Here is an 18,023-nt window from a genome sequence, read left to right as displayed (position 1 = left end):
AAAAATGCAAAACGTATTGCTCAAGGGAAAATATACGGCAGTTGATGTGTGTGCTGGATGTTAAATAATTTTATGGTGTGTGTTTCTGGCTGAATCTGGGTGCATGCTGCAGCTACCTTGTTGCACAGGATGTTGTTTCATGTCTGGACAAAGTGCAGTGATGGGGGACAAAATTCATAGTCCTCATTCTGTGTAAAAATGCATTTCAGCCAAAGTCAAATATGAGGCTTTGGCAGTGTGGATCAAACAAACAGAAAACTCTTCAGAAGCATAAAGAGGAAATTTCATACTAAAAACACTGTAAATTTGGAAGATACTGTATATTTGTCCGAATCTTCATATTAGCTTCATCTCAAGTACTTTTCCCTCAAAGGAGGGATTGTCGATTTTGCAGGGACCCTCTACTACATATATTGCATTGAATATTTTTGGGTTTTCTCTCTTTTGTAGCTGATAACTTAGCAGCAGTTGTAGCATGGCTAATATTAGGTGTGGTGTTCTCATCCTCTGCGCTTTTACGCTTAGTTTCTGTGGTGGACACTTTAGTTAGGTTTTGGGTTAATGTATCAGCACAAATACAGATAGGTCAAATAGCAAAAATGCTTCTAAACACAAAAGTTATGAGCCTGTCTGTAAGGGATCAAGTCTTCATCAACAATGGTTAAAGTCACCCATCACATACAGATGAGTACAAATAATTATTTGGTACGTTTCTGAGATTTTCTGATCAGTTAAAGTAAAGTTTATGATATTAAGCTGCCTTGCTAAGCTGGTGTTGGCAAGATTAGCATGCATGCTGTTATCTGTATTAGAGAGAATTAGTGAGGAATCACCCTCATGCATGGATCATATGTCAGTAATAGCCTTATTTTATGCATGATCCCTGATAACTGAGATACAGAAAAATAGAAGTGCATGGCAAATATACCATATTGTCAATATTTTAGAACTCCCTTTAAAATATAAATCATAAATCATGTCTTCAGGGGAGCTCATATCTTATTTAGAGGAGTCAAGCTCCCCAAGCTCTCCTGTAGTTTGCACCCTGATGTCAGTGTTGTTAGATTTCAGAAGATGTGATTCTATCCTGTAAAGTAGAGCTGAACAATTCTGAAAAAAAAAAAAACAGTATTACAATTGCAATATGATTTGCAGTGTTAGAGGTAATGTTGATCTTTACATCATTATTCTTATTTTGACTGAAAAACGTGCAAATGACTATGATGACTTTCTTTTTGCAGGAACCTGTACCAAATTAAGATGAGAAGATGTTTTTTTGAAGACACGATTTCTCTGCCTCACAACATTCATTAATTTAAATGTTTTTTGATATGCATTTTGCCTTAAAAACAATATTGCAGGTCCTGCGATTTGAAAATTGCATTAAGACATATTACAATTTAGATAAAATTTCAATCAATTTTTAAGTATACCCTTTTAGTGCATGTTTCCATTGTGTTAGCCAAAAGTACCTATACACATATTAATGCACAAAACAACTTATAGACTAAGAGCAAGTTAATTGGTTTTGAAGTAGCCTAACTTGACATCACACCCTCTGTCTGCTGTATTTCTAGCCTTTAAAAGTCTCGTGCAGTTGCATTTTACACCAGCAGGGGGCAGAAGAGCCTCTGTAAACTTCAGACGGTCACGTGTCATTATGATGTATCAACAGGTTGGGGGAGCAGTTTCTGCGGCTGCATCCAATGTGCAGTAAGAAGATGAAGAAGAAGGACAGGAGCAAGAGGAGGTTAGCTCATTGTTAGCATCCCCGGGTGGCCCTGGAGCTGGGAGAGAAGGAGGAAGGTGTTTCCCATGTCTTGCAGCCAATAGGCAGTCTCCTTCAAAAACCAACAGGTTGTTTTGTTCAGACTAACCAGGATATTGGCACTGCAGCCTGCCTTTGTGACAGGACATAAAAACTGGTGTCCATTTAACTTTTCTTGTTGGTCCAAGTGGGTTTATAATTGGAAGCATGTGATTTAGCTGTTAATCCATCTGAAAATCTTTAAGTCTGTAAGTCTTGCTGTTTGATGAATCAGGTTTTCTGGATTTTGGTGTGGCTTAAACCTAAACACTGAGTCCTGCGAGCTGAAGCCCATCCCCCTCCAAACCCAAACATTCGCTCCTTCCAGCCCCAAAAACTTTGTGTTTTTGAGTAGAACTCCCCTCTTTCTTGTACAGGACCCCCTCGGTGACCCTCTCCCCTCCCACCCTCGCCGCTCTCTCTGTGCCTCTATCTGGGAGCAGTGAGAGCACCATTGCTCAAGCTCGTATTGAAAAGAGAGCATATACAATGGGGTCTTTCTCAGTCCCTCTCTGTCTCCATTAAAGACCCTGGGAACACAACACTGTCCAGAGAGACACTCTTAAAGGGCCAGTGGGACCATGCAGGTCCTCGCAACCTGAGTCTCGAGCGGCACCTCCCATCATTTTCATGGGAAAAGAAAAAAAACAGGAATCTATGCAAGAAATCAATTATTCATGTATGGTGTATGTGAACTCTGCAGGGACTTCCCCGAGGCACTGAGCGCCAGCATCACCTCTGTCTGAGCACACACAGTCACCTCAGACATCACAACAGCACAATAACTCTGCACTGCTGCACCGGATGTCTGATGGGAATCGGGGACAGCAGCATTTATTTAGACTACAGCTGATGGTGCTTCAGTCTGTTTTGGCTGAAACGGTGCGTTCAAACAAATTCCCAGACATTCTGATGACATAATCCTGGCTATGAGGAGTAGCAATGAACACAAATGGAATAGTCTGAATAGTATTACTATCATGTTACTGTAATATTTTGGTCACTTCTCTTTTTCCAAGTCTCCATCAACAGGCTTTTATCCTGTTGGATGGTTGTCATTGTAAATAATACATAAATATTAGGAGTGTAATTCACATTTCATCATGATACAACATTATATCGATGCTTTGGACAACAATATTTCCTGATATCATGAATTCTGCCATGACACAATTTAAATTAGATTCCATTCTGTGATCAACATTAGACAATATATGCAGGGGTGGAAGTATTTTATTACAAATACTCAAATTGCTGTAATTATATAGGTTTTTTTGGTGGTACTTGTATTTTTATGAGTAGATTTTCAAGTCTGTACTTTTACATGTACTTAAGTATGCATTGCAAGATGTAATCTACTTAGTTACTTTTAAAATCATAGTTGAGTACCGACTGTAATTTGAATTAATTTCCAAACCTTTCATCTGCATTTTAGTAGCCAATCAGGTGATCTGATCACAAACGCACCAATGAGAAAAAGGACATACAAACGAAAAACAAAACAAAACACATTTGGAGTAAGGATGTTTATGATCAATCATTAATTGATTAGTTGCTGTTAATAATTTAATCAATTAAAAATGTATTTCTGGATATTTAATCAATAGTCATGGCTGTAATTTCACCTCATTTGACTTTTTTTGTCAGGTGGAGCCATTTTTGCACAAGGAAACTAAAAATTAGACTTAAAATGATTTTTAAAAAATGTGGAAATAAATGTGTTTTGTTTCTGATAAATTATTAATGATTAATTGATTGTTAGCATTTCCAACTATTGGTTCAGAAAAACGCACAAAATGTGCATCCCTAGTTTAGAGAGGTGACTGAGACGTCAACGGTTAAAAGTAACTAATACTCAGAGTAGTTTTTGCAATAAATACTTTGTATTTTTACTGAAGTATATTTCTAACACCAGAACTTTTACTTGTAATTGAGTAATATTTTAGCAATCTAACAGGATGTGTACTCGAGTACAGATTGTCAGTACTCTGATCATATGTCCATTTAACACAGTGAGATTCAGAAGAAGCTGACACGCCGCTCTTTTCTGCTTTTGACCATAAAAGAAGGAAAACAACACATAAATAATTGGAAATCACTGTGACCAGTTAAGCACAGTAAAGTTTACTTTGAATTGACTTCATGCACATAAAATAATTTAATGTTTTAAAGAGCGTAAAATCTGACTCAATAATAGCTGTCAACATTCATAGACATAGACATGCCATGGGAATTTCAAAATAAAGGCTTATCTTGATGATGTTTTAACATTACATCAATGATACTGGATCATTGATCCAGATCGATGGATTGTTACGCCCCAAATTAATATGCCTGGTTAAAGCCATAATATGCAACATTTTCCTAAAAAAAAAAAAAAATACACCGTATAGACTCATATGAACATAATCAGTTTCAATAATCACTTATGACCCACTAGAAGTGTGTGTTGGTGTCTGTATCTGCAGAGATTCTGCCCTCTGCCTGTGTTTCTCATTATTTTGCTGAGCTCAGGATGTTTTGCCGAAACCAAAAACATCAATATGTGACGTCCTGAGAATGAGATTCAACAGTAAATTATCTTTCTGGTGTGTTTACACTCAGTAAACAAATCCTACTGATTCTGCTTTCAAGCATCGTTTTAAACTGTTAACAGCAAGTAATACATTTAAAATTGTGAAGTGATTTGATATGTTTAGTTTATAGGCCAGTAATGAAATTCACTGGAAGGCAGACATTTTCAGTTTTTAACCAAGTTATTGAGCCTTTAAAGAAGTTGAGGAGTTGTTTGATTTTGCTCATTTTATCTTTTTAACTTAATCTTTTTACATGAACGATACAAATTAATCAATAAATTGTTAATGTGGCTGTTTGTTTTCACCTTAAACGTACAATAAGACACTCTAAGCTGTAAACACTTTATAAAGAATTAATAAGTTGTTACAAGGACAACAGTGACCTGTTACTTGCCAAATAGTGAGCCCACATTTATCTGTACTGATCCTCAGATGTCACTGCTTAGTTTGTCCTCTCCATCAGCAGCATTTATACCTGTCAGCTTCATCACATATTTATTAAATTCATTTAGCAGCAGCATTTAACCACCATCAGCATATCTGAATAGTCAGAAAGTTTCATCTGGCATCAAATTAACAGATTAGATTATCAGATTTGTACACAGCGGGTTTGGCAATATTGTTTACCTCGACATAGCAAGTCCACACTGATATGTAAAAACTTTTAGAACTTGTTTATATTTGTTTAGAAATTATTTTGAGTGTTAAGAACCTAATTTATTGTAAACCATTTATAAATCATTTAGAAGGGTTGTCTTACTATAATACAAAAGCAGAAGAAACGCTTAGAGGATATTTATTTGTATTTATGGAGACATAAGAAAACAGTAGCAAGTTTGAACAGCAGACAGTTTACAACATTAAGGTAAAAATTAAACCACATATTTAGGCACAATTAGTGGATATCCACATATAAAAACTGATACATGAATGTCAGTTTCAGTATTCAAGTGTGACAGGTGAAGCCAAATAATTAACTGCTCTTTAACAGACAACTCACTGTGTGTCATTTATTGACAAGTAAACAGACTAATTTATAGTCTGTCATTGATCATGTTGCTGATCCACACAGGGGCAGTTCGCAGGTCTGTGTTTACCACAGACTGGCTGACACTTTGTTTCAAGCGAGAAAAAAAACCGTGTGATTTACTGGGCTATTTACAACTTGTGGGGATCCATGTGTAATTAAAAAGCGAATGGGGGATTGTGTTGAGACAATCAGCATGCCGCGGGGTTTCTCACATCCTCTGAGAAAAGGAGGGAGACTCAGGAGGAGGAGGAGGAGGAGGAGGAAGACAAGGAGGAGGAGGGTGGAAAGAACTTGAGTTGAGGAATTTGAATCGTGTTTGAAGGGGGAGAGAGGGAAAAGAAAGGGCCAGGGGGATGTCTGAGGGAGTCTGAGGGAACCGGTGGGCAGGAGAGACACTTTGGACGGCAGGAAACACAGGTTTAAAAATACTCTCTCGGTTTCTAGAAATAGACTCGGGTTTGGACAACTTAATCAGCAGCAAGTTTGGTGCGCTTTCTGCTGTGCGCCTTTTGGACAACTTAAAAGTTTGGTGGGCAGCAACTTTGTCCGCATCGGGATCAACCAAAACAACGCAGAAGGGGAAAAAGCTAGAAGACTTTTGAGCAACAGCGGACAGTCTGCCTCCTCAAAAAAAGGGAACTGAAACGACGGGATCTGGTTTTCTTTGGTCCCATCTGTGGATAATCACATTCTCAGTCAGCGAAACTTTTCCAGCGCACAAACTTTGGATCATTGTTCCGCTGAGATGCGGTGATGGAGTCCGGGGATGTTTCCAAGATGACCGCTCCACTCGCGAAGAAGCACATTTTCAGAGGTGATACCCTCTCGAGAAACACCATGAGCGGGTTTAAATTATCGTTTTTGATCCTCGTCGTCGTTTTTTCTGCTTGGAGGCCAGTAACCGCCGACACGCTGACAGGTAAGCGTTAATAATTTCCAGCATGCAGCAGCTTTTCATCCAATCTGACTGTTGTTTGTCTGCTTCAATGCGAGGAAAAACATCGTAACGAGCAATTAGCCCAGTCAGCCTTCTGCTTTTAACTCATTAAATCAATTTGCTTTGGGGTGGCGAGTGCAAACCACAGCTGCAAGTGCCTGGGTGCAACATCTGGGCAGCATGAAGGAATTCACTACACATAAAAACAAACCTTATAAAACAAGGTGATCAAAGAAAACAAATAAAGACAAGTTGTGCTGGATTCTAATAATTATTCTCAAAGTTTATACTCTGCTGATGCCTGTTTGTTCAGTGACAGGAGGTAAAATTGATGGAGAAGAGTTTGTTTTCCTTGACTGGCATCAAAAGCTGGAGTGTTGGAGGATCATGTTTTTTGAGATCAGGTGTAGAACCGATTAGTTGTCAACTGTCGAATTAATCGCCAACTATTTTCATAAGAGTTTTTTTTTTAAGAAAAAAAAGTCAAATTCCCTGATTTAAGCCTTTTGATTGTGAGTGTTTCGTTTCCTTGGTCCTTTGACAGTAAACTGAATATCTTTGGATTTTAGATAGAGCTGCAGCTATTAGTAATTTAATTGATTAAGTGTCACCTGCTGAATTAATCACAAACTATTTTTATAATCGATTAGTCACTTTAATCCTTTTTTTAAAGGGCAAAATAGGACAAAAAACATTTGAGGATCTTTTGCTTTTTTATTATTTATTTATTTTTATTTTTTTGGGGGGGGGGGGGGGGCAAAACAACTAACAACTAATAAACAACTAATCATCAATTCATCAAGTCAAATTAAGCCAAATGTTATTTCTATAGTCCGATATCACAAATCACAATTTGCTTCAGGGCTTCTTAATCTGTACAGTGTGCAACACCCTCGCCCTTAAACCCTTGATTGGGTAAGGAGAAACTCCCCCCCAAAAAAACAGAGGGAACAGGGAAAAAATAGAAGAAACCTGAGGGATCCTCCTCCCAGGATGGATAGATGTGCAACAGAATAGCAAAATCACAATAAGTCCTGAATTTAATGACAGTTTCTGATATGAAAAGTTATGAAATGTAAGTCTGCCAATTATTTTCTCAGTTAATCAATAATGCAAAATTAGTATGAGTTGCATCCCTTATTAGGTGCTGCATGAACCCCCTCTGCAAAATAGCTGCTCTTCTTGGGAACTCATCCAAACCAGGTATCCAGACCAGGATTCCCATCAGTCATGGCATTTCCGGAACACTGTGGAATTTTGAGAGATGTATTCCAGGCAGGGAAAGGGCAAAGGCTTAAAATAAATCCCGCTGGGAAGTAAAACAATCATAATACTGGAGAAACTCACTATGCATGCATAAAGCAGAGCGACATCTGCTGTTTTCAGATAAAGCCAGCCCGATGAGTTCTTTAGAAAGGTGTCTACAAATCAGGTTTTCTTGCATCAGTGTGGAATCCATGCCAACTGTGACTCAAAGGTCCTTATCTGTTCTAGCAATCAGCTTTCCTTGTTAAAAGTTTGGAAACCATCACCTTGTGCAACCAGTGGATGAAAACATGGAGTCTGTACAGGGGCCTCCACCTGTCAGCTCATGTGTTTTGACCATTATGGTCACACTGTCTCTCTGGGAGCTGTACCTCTGCCCTCAGCAGATGTATGAGCAGGAGGGACAGAGATTACTAGATGCCGCTGTGATTTATACGCTCAGAATGATCCTTTCAAAGAGAATTTTTCCTGATGTCTCAGTTCCTATTTGGATGTAGAGGAATGAGGAGGGGTTCAGGGGGAGGCTCAGGCGAATGCTTTGGTTTTGTGAGTCAGAGCCGGTCTGACTCAAGAGTCAGGCAGCAGGGAAATGATGGATGGGGTAAAGGGGGCAAGAGTGGAGGAGAAAGAGTCGGGAGGGGAGGTGGCAAAATGTGTAGCGATGAATTCGAAGAATGGCGTGAAAAGGGGGCTAAATGAGAAAAGGGCAAAGGCGCAGCAGTGAATGGAGGGGCTGAATTACATAGCATTAAAAAGCCAGAAAGATAAAGGAGGCAAGTGAGAGGAGGATAAATGCTCAGACTGTGTTGGGTATTTTTGGTATGTGTATGTCCACTGACATTTAACATCTGAGCAGAGAGAGTAGGAGTATGGAGATGGGGAGGAAAGAGACAGATCATGAAAAAAAAAAGTGTGGGACCTCGAGGGAATTCAGAGGACAAAAGGAAGGAGATGGAGTAGTTAAGCATAAATGAATCACTGGAGACAGGCCCCACACACACAGTTAAGGCCTGCTCTCTGTCCACCTCTGCATACTCGCATACTCATAAAAGGTTTACAAGCTTATTATTATATGAATGCAGCACCAAGAGACAGAGAGAGAAAGTAGGGCTGTTTTTGTTCAATATGGCACTGATGTAAAAAAAAAGTCAGGGCTACGTAGATTCTTGAAAGTGCTCAGCCAAGCTTAAAAATAAAGGGAGGAATGACTTTTAACGCCAAAAAGCACACAGAGACAGAGGGGCGGTGAAGCAGAGAGTCAGCGGGCCCCTTCATTTATTGCACACTCCCAGAACAAGCTTTTTGAATGCTAGGTTGTGTATGTTTGTGTGTGTGTGTGTGTGTCACAAAATTAAGGGCCTTCTCTTCTCAAAAATGAGTGCTGCCAAAGTGCTATTGACATCACAGGAGCCCCATACAGAAACGTTTGGTATTACAGAGGGAAATCCTCACTAACCTTAGGAATCTTATCTTATTTCATCATATCTTAACTTAGGTTAGAAAATCCTAAATACTCAACCTGACATCGCTCATCTTCTTTAATGTCTGTTACCTAGCAACTGATGCTTATTTTCCCATTATGTCAAGCTAAACAACTTTGTTGGTTTTTATCATCAAAACATGCCCAAACATATAACATACAAAAACAATGATGGGCATTTGACTTCAAGACAGACGAATTAGAGGTTTTAGTGACATTTGTAGAGAAATTCAAAGTTGTTCTTTTTGGAAATGTACAACAACACTAACTTGTTTAAAGAAAGAGGGTGGGCTATGATAAAGAGTCCTCCACCTTATCCGTCATTCAAGCAATAAAAGAGCAGCCATACAGATTAAACAGCCAGCTAAAACTACTGTTAGTTGCTGTTAGCTAACACTTCCATTAGCTCCAACTAGCTAACACTACTGTTAGCAAACATTACTGTCGACTATTGTTAGTGGTTAGCAAGTTTAGTTAGAATATGGGGAAGATAGGATGCTTGTGTAATATATTTTTCCTATTTTAAGATAGCAGACAGCCTCTGCCAAAGCTGGCATCCATTTTGTAATTAAGCGAAGAGCAGCCATACAGACTTAACATGTTAACTAACACAACCATTAGATACTGTTAGTGAACACTTCTGTTAACTGCTGTGCATAGCTGTTAGCTAGTTAGTAAGTTAGCTACTACCAAAGAAAGTGACAATTAGGACTGCTGAACAGTTATCCTTAAGTTATTGGCTTTTTTCTCCTAAATAAGGTCCTAACCCTAATTAACATGGTTACCAAACAGTTAAGATCTGCAAGTTAGGTTTCTGTAATACCACCCCTGGTCTGTTCTCAGCAGCTGAATTATGTGTGTTTGTGTGTGTTTGCATGAGGTGGGTCGCAGCGGAGTCCAGTGGGGTCACAGTGAAGGGGTCAGAGGTTGAAGGTTGGCCATGAAATAGACTAGGAGGGCGGGTTGACAAGCTTGAGAAAATCTTTACAGGCATCAGTCAGTAAACAAGTGTGATTTACTCTTGACCTGAAATTCAAGAACTCAAGTTTACACATTGTCATATTGTTTTATCTTTTATCTGTTTTATCAAGATAAGGAGTAGTTATCCTTGCTGTGGATGCTTTGCATTTTTACTTGACGCTACTGAAGACAGAAAAAGATTCCTGTTGGAGAGATCTATGCCCCTTGTATGTATGTGTCCTTGCCAAATTCGTCTTTAAACAAAGATCAAGGCTTTGACCACTCTTTTATCTTTGAAATGCATAACAGGAATACCTCTCATTTCTGTTCAATGTCTCAAGAGTAAGAAATAGCAGGACCAGAGCCCTGTCCACCGCGTCATTTTCTGGATGTTGAACAGATTCGCAGACGTCTTGGCAGACGACCTGCAGCCTTATCACTAGTGTTTGAGAGAAACCCTGAATATTTTAAGTGTTTGCGCTGAGCTCTCTGTGTGCTCTGACACTGTCGGAGCAGCAGGAGCAGGAGCCGTCCCCCAACAAGGAGCCTTTGTCCCAGTATCAGCTCTGTCCTTCGCAGGTCAGTCCCTCTTGTCAGTGAGGGACACAAGATAACTGGACTCATTCAGGAACTAGTGTAAACTCTGGGTTCACCTGCTGTTATCATATCTCAGCGATGGCTAAATCAAGCCTGTCCAGTGTAAATGGACACTTTATCACAATGCACACAACTTAATGAAGATTTTAGTTTTAATTGATAAGTCAACAACAGTTTTGGTAATCTATTCATTAAACCGAAATAATGCTGATTCTCAAATGTCAAAGTTTGCTTGATTTCTGTGCTTTGTATCACTATAAAGTGAATATTTTTGTTTACTTTATTTATTTTTTTTAATCTATTTATTAAAGACAATGCAAGAGGATTGTAACAGGTTACATTAACATGATACAGATGTGATGCATAGGGTGTCGAGCCATGCCTAATTTGCGATCTCTGTCCCTTGTTCGGCTTTTCTACTTAAAAAAAACATGGCTTACCATAACAAGAATTCATTACTTAAACTGAGTACATAATGAATAGTAATATTCACACATATGATCATATAAAAGTAACATCATATCACAATCATTTTACGTTTATTGCATATGTGTATGTGCGCCTCTTTCTTTTTGGACAAAACAAATTATTTAAAGTTGTCATCTTGAGCTATGGAAACCTGTGATGGACTTTTTTAATGTTATCTGACATTCGATGAAAACATGAATAATCAGTAAATTAAAAAAACAAAGCAATGATGAATAATGAAATAATGAAAATAATCATTAGTTATTTTTCCCTTCTTTTATTTATGGTGCCTTCTGATTTGGTCATGTTGACTGTAAAAACATAACATGGCTAATGTTTCTGGTACAGCCTGAAATGCAGGATTGCAAATTGACTTTCGGCAAGCAGATTTCCGGCCTACGTGCCTGGCCGAGCAATTGAAAACCTAAAAAACTTTGAACCCTGTTTGAGTGGTACCATTCAAAGGGAAAAGATATTATAGACTTGATTTCCCATGTCAAATTCTAATGTCATTTAAGTGTCATGACCTGAGATCAGCAGCAGCATCTTTAGAAAGCATAACAGTAGGAAAGATGGCAGTTTTTTGTGTTTTTTTTATGGCTGTGAAAACTTTTACCATTATGTAAATTGCAAATATAACTTATGTACATAAGTTATATTTTAAGGACAGAGAGAAAAACTATCCCCTAATCCTGCATCTTCCCTCTCTTAATCAAAGACCTGGAGTTTGAGCGGAGTCCCACTACTGTCATCTCTTCGCTGGGCAAACCTGTGACCATGCACTGCATCCTGAAGGTTACAGGGGGCGAGGAGGAGGACCCCCCTGATGTGATCTGGCTGAGGGACAACGTGCCGCTTCAGTACGCAGACACCGACCAGTCCCAAGTTCACACTGGCAGCAACAGTTGGACCGTAATCAGCACACTCAGGTAGGAAGCCGTTTTTTCTGCACAAGTGAGCTGCTTTTGTCATGTCAGTACATGAGATTTGATGATAAAGGATCCTCTGTTGTGAGGCAGCCACACCTGACCTAAAAATGTTGGTCATGTATCTGCTGTGATTGTGTTTATTTCCTGTTCCTCCACCTCATCCTTTCAACTCACTCAACCAGTAGTAGTTCTGGATTACATAAGCATATTGACTTTCAGCCACTGTGAAGCAATTTGAAATTAAGTCTGAAAGAAATGATATAACCCAAGCTCCTGCTGTAGCTTAATGTATTTAATCCTAGTGTGATTGGATGGCAAAATTTTGAAGGAAAGTAATCAGGGTGTGTGCGCCTTTCTGCCTCTGTCTCCCTGTTTTATCAGTTTGGGTTGCTTGATCTTAAAAACAACAAATCATTTGTATTTTTTTAACAGTATTGAGAAGGTCCAGCTTCCAGACATGGGTGCCTATCGATGTGCTGTTCTATCAGAAAGCCACCAGACTCTGTCCGAGGAGGGGAGCATTCAGCTGGAGGGTGAGTTCATCTTCACCTCCCTGACTCACACAATAGCAGCTACACAAATAAGCGTGCTTCCCCTCGGTGCTACAGTTTTATTTGGATTGTTTAAAAGAGTCAAGACCCTGATTCAACTCATTCTTTCTCAGGCCTTCCTCATTTCTCTGTGGAGCCCCAGCACATGACTGTAGTGGCCAATGTGTCCCTGAGCCTGAGCTGTGTGGCTCACGGACCTCCAGAGCCAGTCAGGGTCATCTGGCTGCAGGACGGAGCTCCTCTCAACTCCCTTGCAGACCCGGTGGCCCTGTCACCCTCCACCCTCAACCTCACAGGTATCAGCTTTCACCCTCTGCGACCTCAGTGGTCAAAGCCACATGTACACAGCTTAGTTAGACCCATTAAAACACACAACCTCTCCTCACACAACCTAGAACTTTTCTAAACTAGAAAATTTACCATGCAGTACACAGGAGTCACTGGTCTATCCTTGCCTCAATCTGTTAATTTGTTTGTGTTATTGTGTGATTTTGTTGTTTTAAAAAGTTAATTCAGACTCACCAAAGTCACACAGTTATACAGAACAGGGCAGTGGTAGATCTGCAACTCCCATATTCTGCATGGTAAAATGACTGATTTTTCCTTTGCGGTTTGGTTGGTTTGAAGAGAGCAATATTAGGCTTATATAACTTCTATTTTTCATTGGAAAAGGCTGCCTGCTGGCAAAGTAAAGTGGTAAAAATATTCTATATATAGCGTACACTTACACTGATGTTGATTTTGTTAAGAGGGACCTTATTTAAGTGGCTTAAATACCTTTTGCTGCTGACATTGTCCACAGAAGTAGTTGGTGCTTAGCTTCCTCGCTGGTACTCCTCTCTGCCTCTCCTTACTGGGGGCATGCTGACCAGCATCTGTTGTACAAACTATACCTTTAATTGTGCTTAACTGCTTGTGACCTTCAAGTAGCAAAGTTTTTAAATCACTAGAAACAAGACAATTTCAAAATCACTGGTTTTAATTTAATCCATTTAGACTGATTATAATGCACTGCTTCAAAAGCTACACAGCAACTATCTTCTACAGTTTCAAAGGCTTTTAAATCCCCCCTCCACAGTTTAAACAAAACCACCGAATAACCACCCTCCCCAGAGAGAGCAGGCCGGCTGGCATGGTGCCAGTGGACCCACTGAGGACTTGCCTTGTGGTTGTGTGTGGTTGATTGGTAAAGACAGAGGAGCAGGCACAAGGGGGGCTATAGGGGGAAGGAAAATAGATGGGCAGAGGACATGGTGAGATAAAAGAGAGAAGGAGAGAAAGAGATCTGTTGCTGCTTGAATGCAAACCACAGCTGCCTACCAGAAAGCTGGCCTGTGGACCAGTAGTAGGAGGACAGGCAGAGCGAGCTGAGTCAGACGGAAGCAGGGAGGAGAAGGCGGCAGTGGTCCGTTTTAAGATCTGGTTTGACTCATCAGTGCAGGCTGGCTGGTGCTGACCAGGACCCAGTTTGACGGTAACCTGTACACTCACATCTCTGGAATGGGCAGCTGCTCTGGCAGACCACAAGTCCAAACCAAGGCAAACGCAAATAATCTTTCAATAGGCCCATAAAGAGAAATGGCATGAAGAACATTTCAGCCATTAAGGATTTAAGGGCAACACATGTCCCTGCAGCTTCAAGTTTGAGGTAGTTTCCATCTACATCTGACTGTCTAGGAACCAAAGCTCTTTTTATGCTGAGGGCAAAAAGAAACTTCTTGCTCATTTCCCAAGACTTTTGCCTTCTGTTAGCTTCTGTAATTGAAGCACATGTTATTTATTACATATTTATTACAATAAATAAACATAATAAACTAAACGTGTCAAGAAAGTAAATATTCTTGCACCTATCTTCCTTATTAAAATACAACCATAAACCTTCTGAATCCTTGTAAATTCTCTCTTTTACTGAACCAAGACCAGCTTAACACTTTCCCCACCACAATATTATTTTTAAGTAGCCAGTGTGAGCATTTTTGATCAAATTCACTAATCTTTCAAAAGCCCAGAATATTTTGTTCTAGGAATATGTCAACAGTGAATATATCAAAAGAGAAAATTACAATTTTATGAAACAGAGGCAGTTACATTTTTGTTTTTTGTTCTCATTTTCACATGGCAACTTCAAATGTATAAAAAATAAAAAATAAAATAATAATAATCCCAGTGACTGCCAGAATATCTCGTCAATGGCAGGGAATGTCATATAATATATTGTCAATGGTGAGAAGAGTGTTAACTGCCTTGTTAACTCCTCGTAAAACACTTCATTCAAGCTCAACAGAAAAACAAAAATAAAACTCACAAAAACCATTTTGGTTAGGTGTTCCACTGTTTTAACAATCACTGACTCTGGTTTGGTCAAAATAAATCCTTAATTCACAGAGTTAGATGTGAAAATATTCTGGATTTACAGGCTGTTTACCTCGCTCTCACTTACTCTGATTCTCTGGCACAGTGGTCTACTATGCTCTCTCTCAGATCATTAAATTAATTAAATAAAGGGACAAAATGTTATTCACTTGTATTCGGGTCAGGTGACTGCCTTCGCCAGTCAGGAACATTCAATTGCTTGTGCCTAAAATAAAATGTAGGGTGAACCTTCCAGAAAAAGTTTGGGAACCACTCAGCTAAATTAAGATATGACTAAACATTGTTTTTCCAAGTCCCCAGCAATGTCTTTTAACCAGTTTGTTTGTTTTTTTTTAACATAGACAAGCCTAATACATAGCATATCTAAGGACAGCAAACAGGGATGGAGAAATATGCTGGAGTGCCTAAACAAAATTATGAAAATCACAGTGTGTGACAAATCCTAATACTTTCTGACTGCACTGTAAATGTCAGCCAGCCAAAAGAAGCACTGTACTCGTTATTGGTCAATACAGGCAAGCTCATGAGCTCAGGAGTCCTTCCTAGTGACTGATTATGATACTCTCAGCTGATCAGGGGATGCTGTGTTGCGGTTTGTCGATGGGGAAGGAAAGAGGAGGCAGAAGTGGCGCAATTTCGAGATGGCCTGATGAGCAGTTCATTCACCCACACAGCCAGTGGTCATCCCTCACCCTCCCTCCCTCCTTTTCCTCTCTCACAATCCCTCGCTTCACCCAGAGAGGATCGTACCCCCTGTTCTTTTTCCGGCGGCAACACAATGGAAGCATGGTGCCGTCGGCGCAGAGCAACACACTGTGTGATTCTGTGTGAGTCTCAGTTTGTGGCTGATTGACAATGTTAGGGTGTTAGATAACAGTGGTAAAACTTCATGTCACATGTTGCAGTGTGTGTGTGTGTGTGTGTGTGTGTAAGCCTGTGTTGTTGTGGAATGATTCAAGTGTGTGAGCACACTCTGAGTCATTTGTGAGAGGACTCATTCTCTGTTGAATGTCGGTGTGTGTCACAGTGTTTTGCCCCCTTCAGAGGAGCCCCAGCCTCGTGCAGGCAGCAGCTCAGCCTTTTTACACCTGGACCTCCACTCTCTTTGTTCTCAAAACTTCACTGCAAAAAATCTTCAGCTTCGGACTGTTTTACACTGTCAACAAGCTGACTGTGACTACGAAGTTTAAGAATGAGTCTTTGGTGACTGATGTAAAGTTAAGTTCCTCATTTTAGTTGAGACTTTGTTTGAAACTGGTATACACATGCAGTCTTCACTCTGTAAGATCTGCAAGTCAGAGGGATTTATAGACATCAGTTCACAAATAACACTGTTTCAGACTCTTTCATTGTGAAGCAGGTCCTTACTACTGCATCTTTAAGAAGTAATTGAAATGCTGCTGAAACAACAGTTACATGTAAACCAGATGCCTAGAAAACTTTCACTTTTTCAACCACATTTAGCCCAGTTTTATCCGAAACATCTGTTGACATGCAAATCACCAAATAAGTTCCTACTCTGCATACACATATTGATTATTTTCAATAAGATTTATCTTCTGCATCAGTATTAAGACAACATAGCTCAATTAAACAAACAGTGAAAAGATGTTTGAATCAAGGCTTCACAGTAAAGGGATAGTTTGGATTATTTGGAGTGGGTTGTGTTAGATATATATCAGTAGTCAGTGTATTAGCTTTACAGCATGTTAGGAGAAGAAGAGAGGAGCACCACTATGAAAGGTAAGCAATGTACTGCTGTGGACAGGATCAGCAAGAAAAGGTATTTTGTCCACTTAAAAAAGGTCCACCTAAAAAATCAGTATTAGTTTAAGTGTACCCTATATTTAGAATATTTTCACCACTTTACTTTGCCATTAGACCCCTTTTTCTGATAGGAAACTATTGTTATATAAGCCAAATATTGCTCTCTCAAAACAAACCAGATTCCACTGGCAAAATCAGTAATTTTACCTCACAGAACACAGGAGTTGCCTGTCTACTACTGCCCGGATCTGTTAGTTTGTTTGTCTTATTGGGTGACTGTGGTAAATCAGAACTAACCTTTTAAAGCACCAAAGTCACACAATAACGCAAACAAACTAACCAATCGAGGCAGCAGTAGACCAACAACTCCTGTTTTCTGTGTGGTAAAATGACTGATTTCACTAGTGGAGTCTGGTTAAGTGAGAGAGAGGGATATTTGGCTTATTATAATGTTGGTTTCCCTTCAGAAAAAGCTCTCTGATGGCAAGATAAAGTGGTAAATATAGTCTTGATATAGTGCACATTTAAATTGATACAGATTTTTTTTAGGTGGCTAAAATATGTTTTGTTGCTGACCCTGTACACAGCAGTTCATTGCTTAGTTTCCATGGTGGTACTCCTCTCTGCTTCTCCAAACTGGACCAGTACACTGACCATCGATAAGTACCTCATATAACCCCTCTTCAAATAATCCAAACTATCTCTTTAATATGTGTCTGTCAAGATTCTGATAAGAATTATATTTGTTCAGTTTTGCACAAGGCATGTTTTACTTCTAACAATAAAAAGTGACACATATTAGCCAGACAAGGGCGCTAGTAAGTTTTAAAATTGAGGGTGATAAGTCAGACACACTAGCACCAATTTCAACAAGACAAGAAGGTGTTTGTTGGAGGAGTGGCTGAAACTTTCCAGGATTTTTTTTATCTTAAATAGGCCTGCTTGACTGCTGTGGTTTTGATAAAATCTGGTGGGGAGATCCTTGACACAGATTTAGTTCAAGATGGGTTTGCATCAAGCCTGCCACTTGTTTCTAAGTTTATTTTATAAAAAAATAAGAGCCCCGCTACAGTAGGCCTACCGTGACACTTACTCAAATTGATTTGTTTATTGTGGAGGCCAGCCTCTCAAAAATGTACTCTGACATCAACAAACACGCAATAATCCCAAAACTAATCATAATACCGTAGACAGAGAGATCATGTTACCTTATGGAAACTATTACGCTCTCTACACTGTTCTCACTTCAGTTTGAACTTTCACACTCTTTCACACATCAGCA

General features: G+C 39.4%; 1 protein-coding gene across 1 annotated transcript in view; it reads left to right on the top strand.

The window, feature by feature from the left end:
- Positions 1–5,728: 5,728 nt before the first annotated feature.
- Positions 5,729–18,023, top strand: part of axl (AXL receptor tyrosine kinase) — a 38,908-nt gene continuing 26,613 nt past the window's right edge. The window contains exons 1-4 of the mRNA XM_084717483.1: positions 5,729–6,332; positions 11,840–12,050; positions 12,483–12,583; positions 12,715–12,897. Coding sequence (XP_084573609.1) covers positions 6,167–6,332; positions 11,840–12,050; positions 12,483–12,583; positions 12,715–12,897 — 661 coding nt within the window. The 5' untranslated portion in view covers positions 5,729–6,166. The remainder of the gene's footprint in view (positions 6,333–11,839; positions 12,051–12,482; positions 12,584–12,714; positions 12,898–18,023) is intronic.

The sequence above is a fragment of the Lutjanus erythropterus genome, chromosome 4 (assembly GCF_056507025.1).
Source record: "Lutjanus erythropterus isolate fLutEry1 chromosome 4, fLutEry1.hap2, whole genome shotgun sequence".
NCBI lineage: Eukaryota > Metazoa > Chordata > Actinopteri > Lutjaniformes > Lutjanidae > Lutjanus > Lutjanus erythropterus.
The sequence above is the reverse complement of the archived record's forward strand: the minus strand, read 5'-3'. Positions and strand labels throughout refer to the sequence as shown.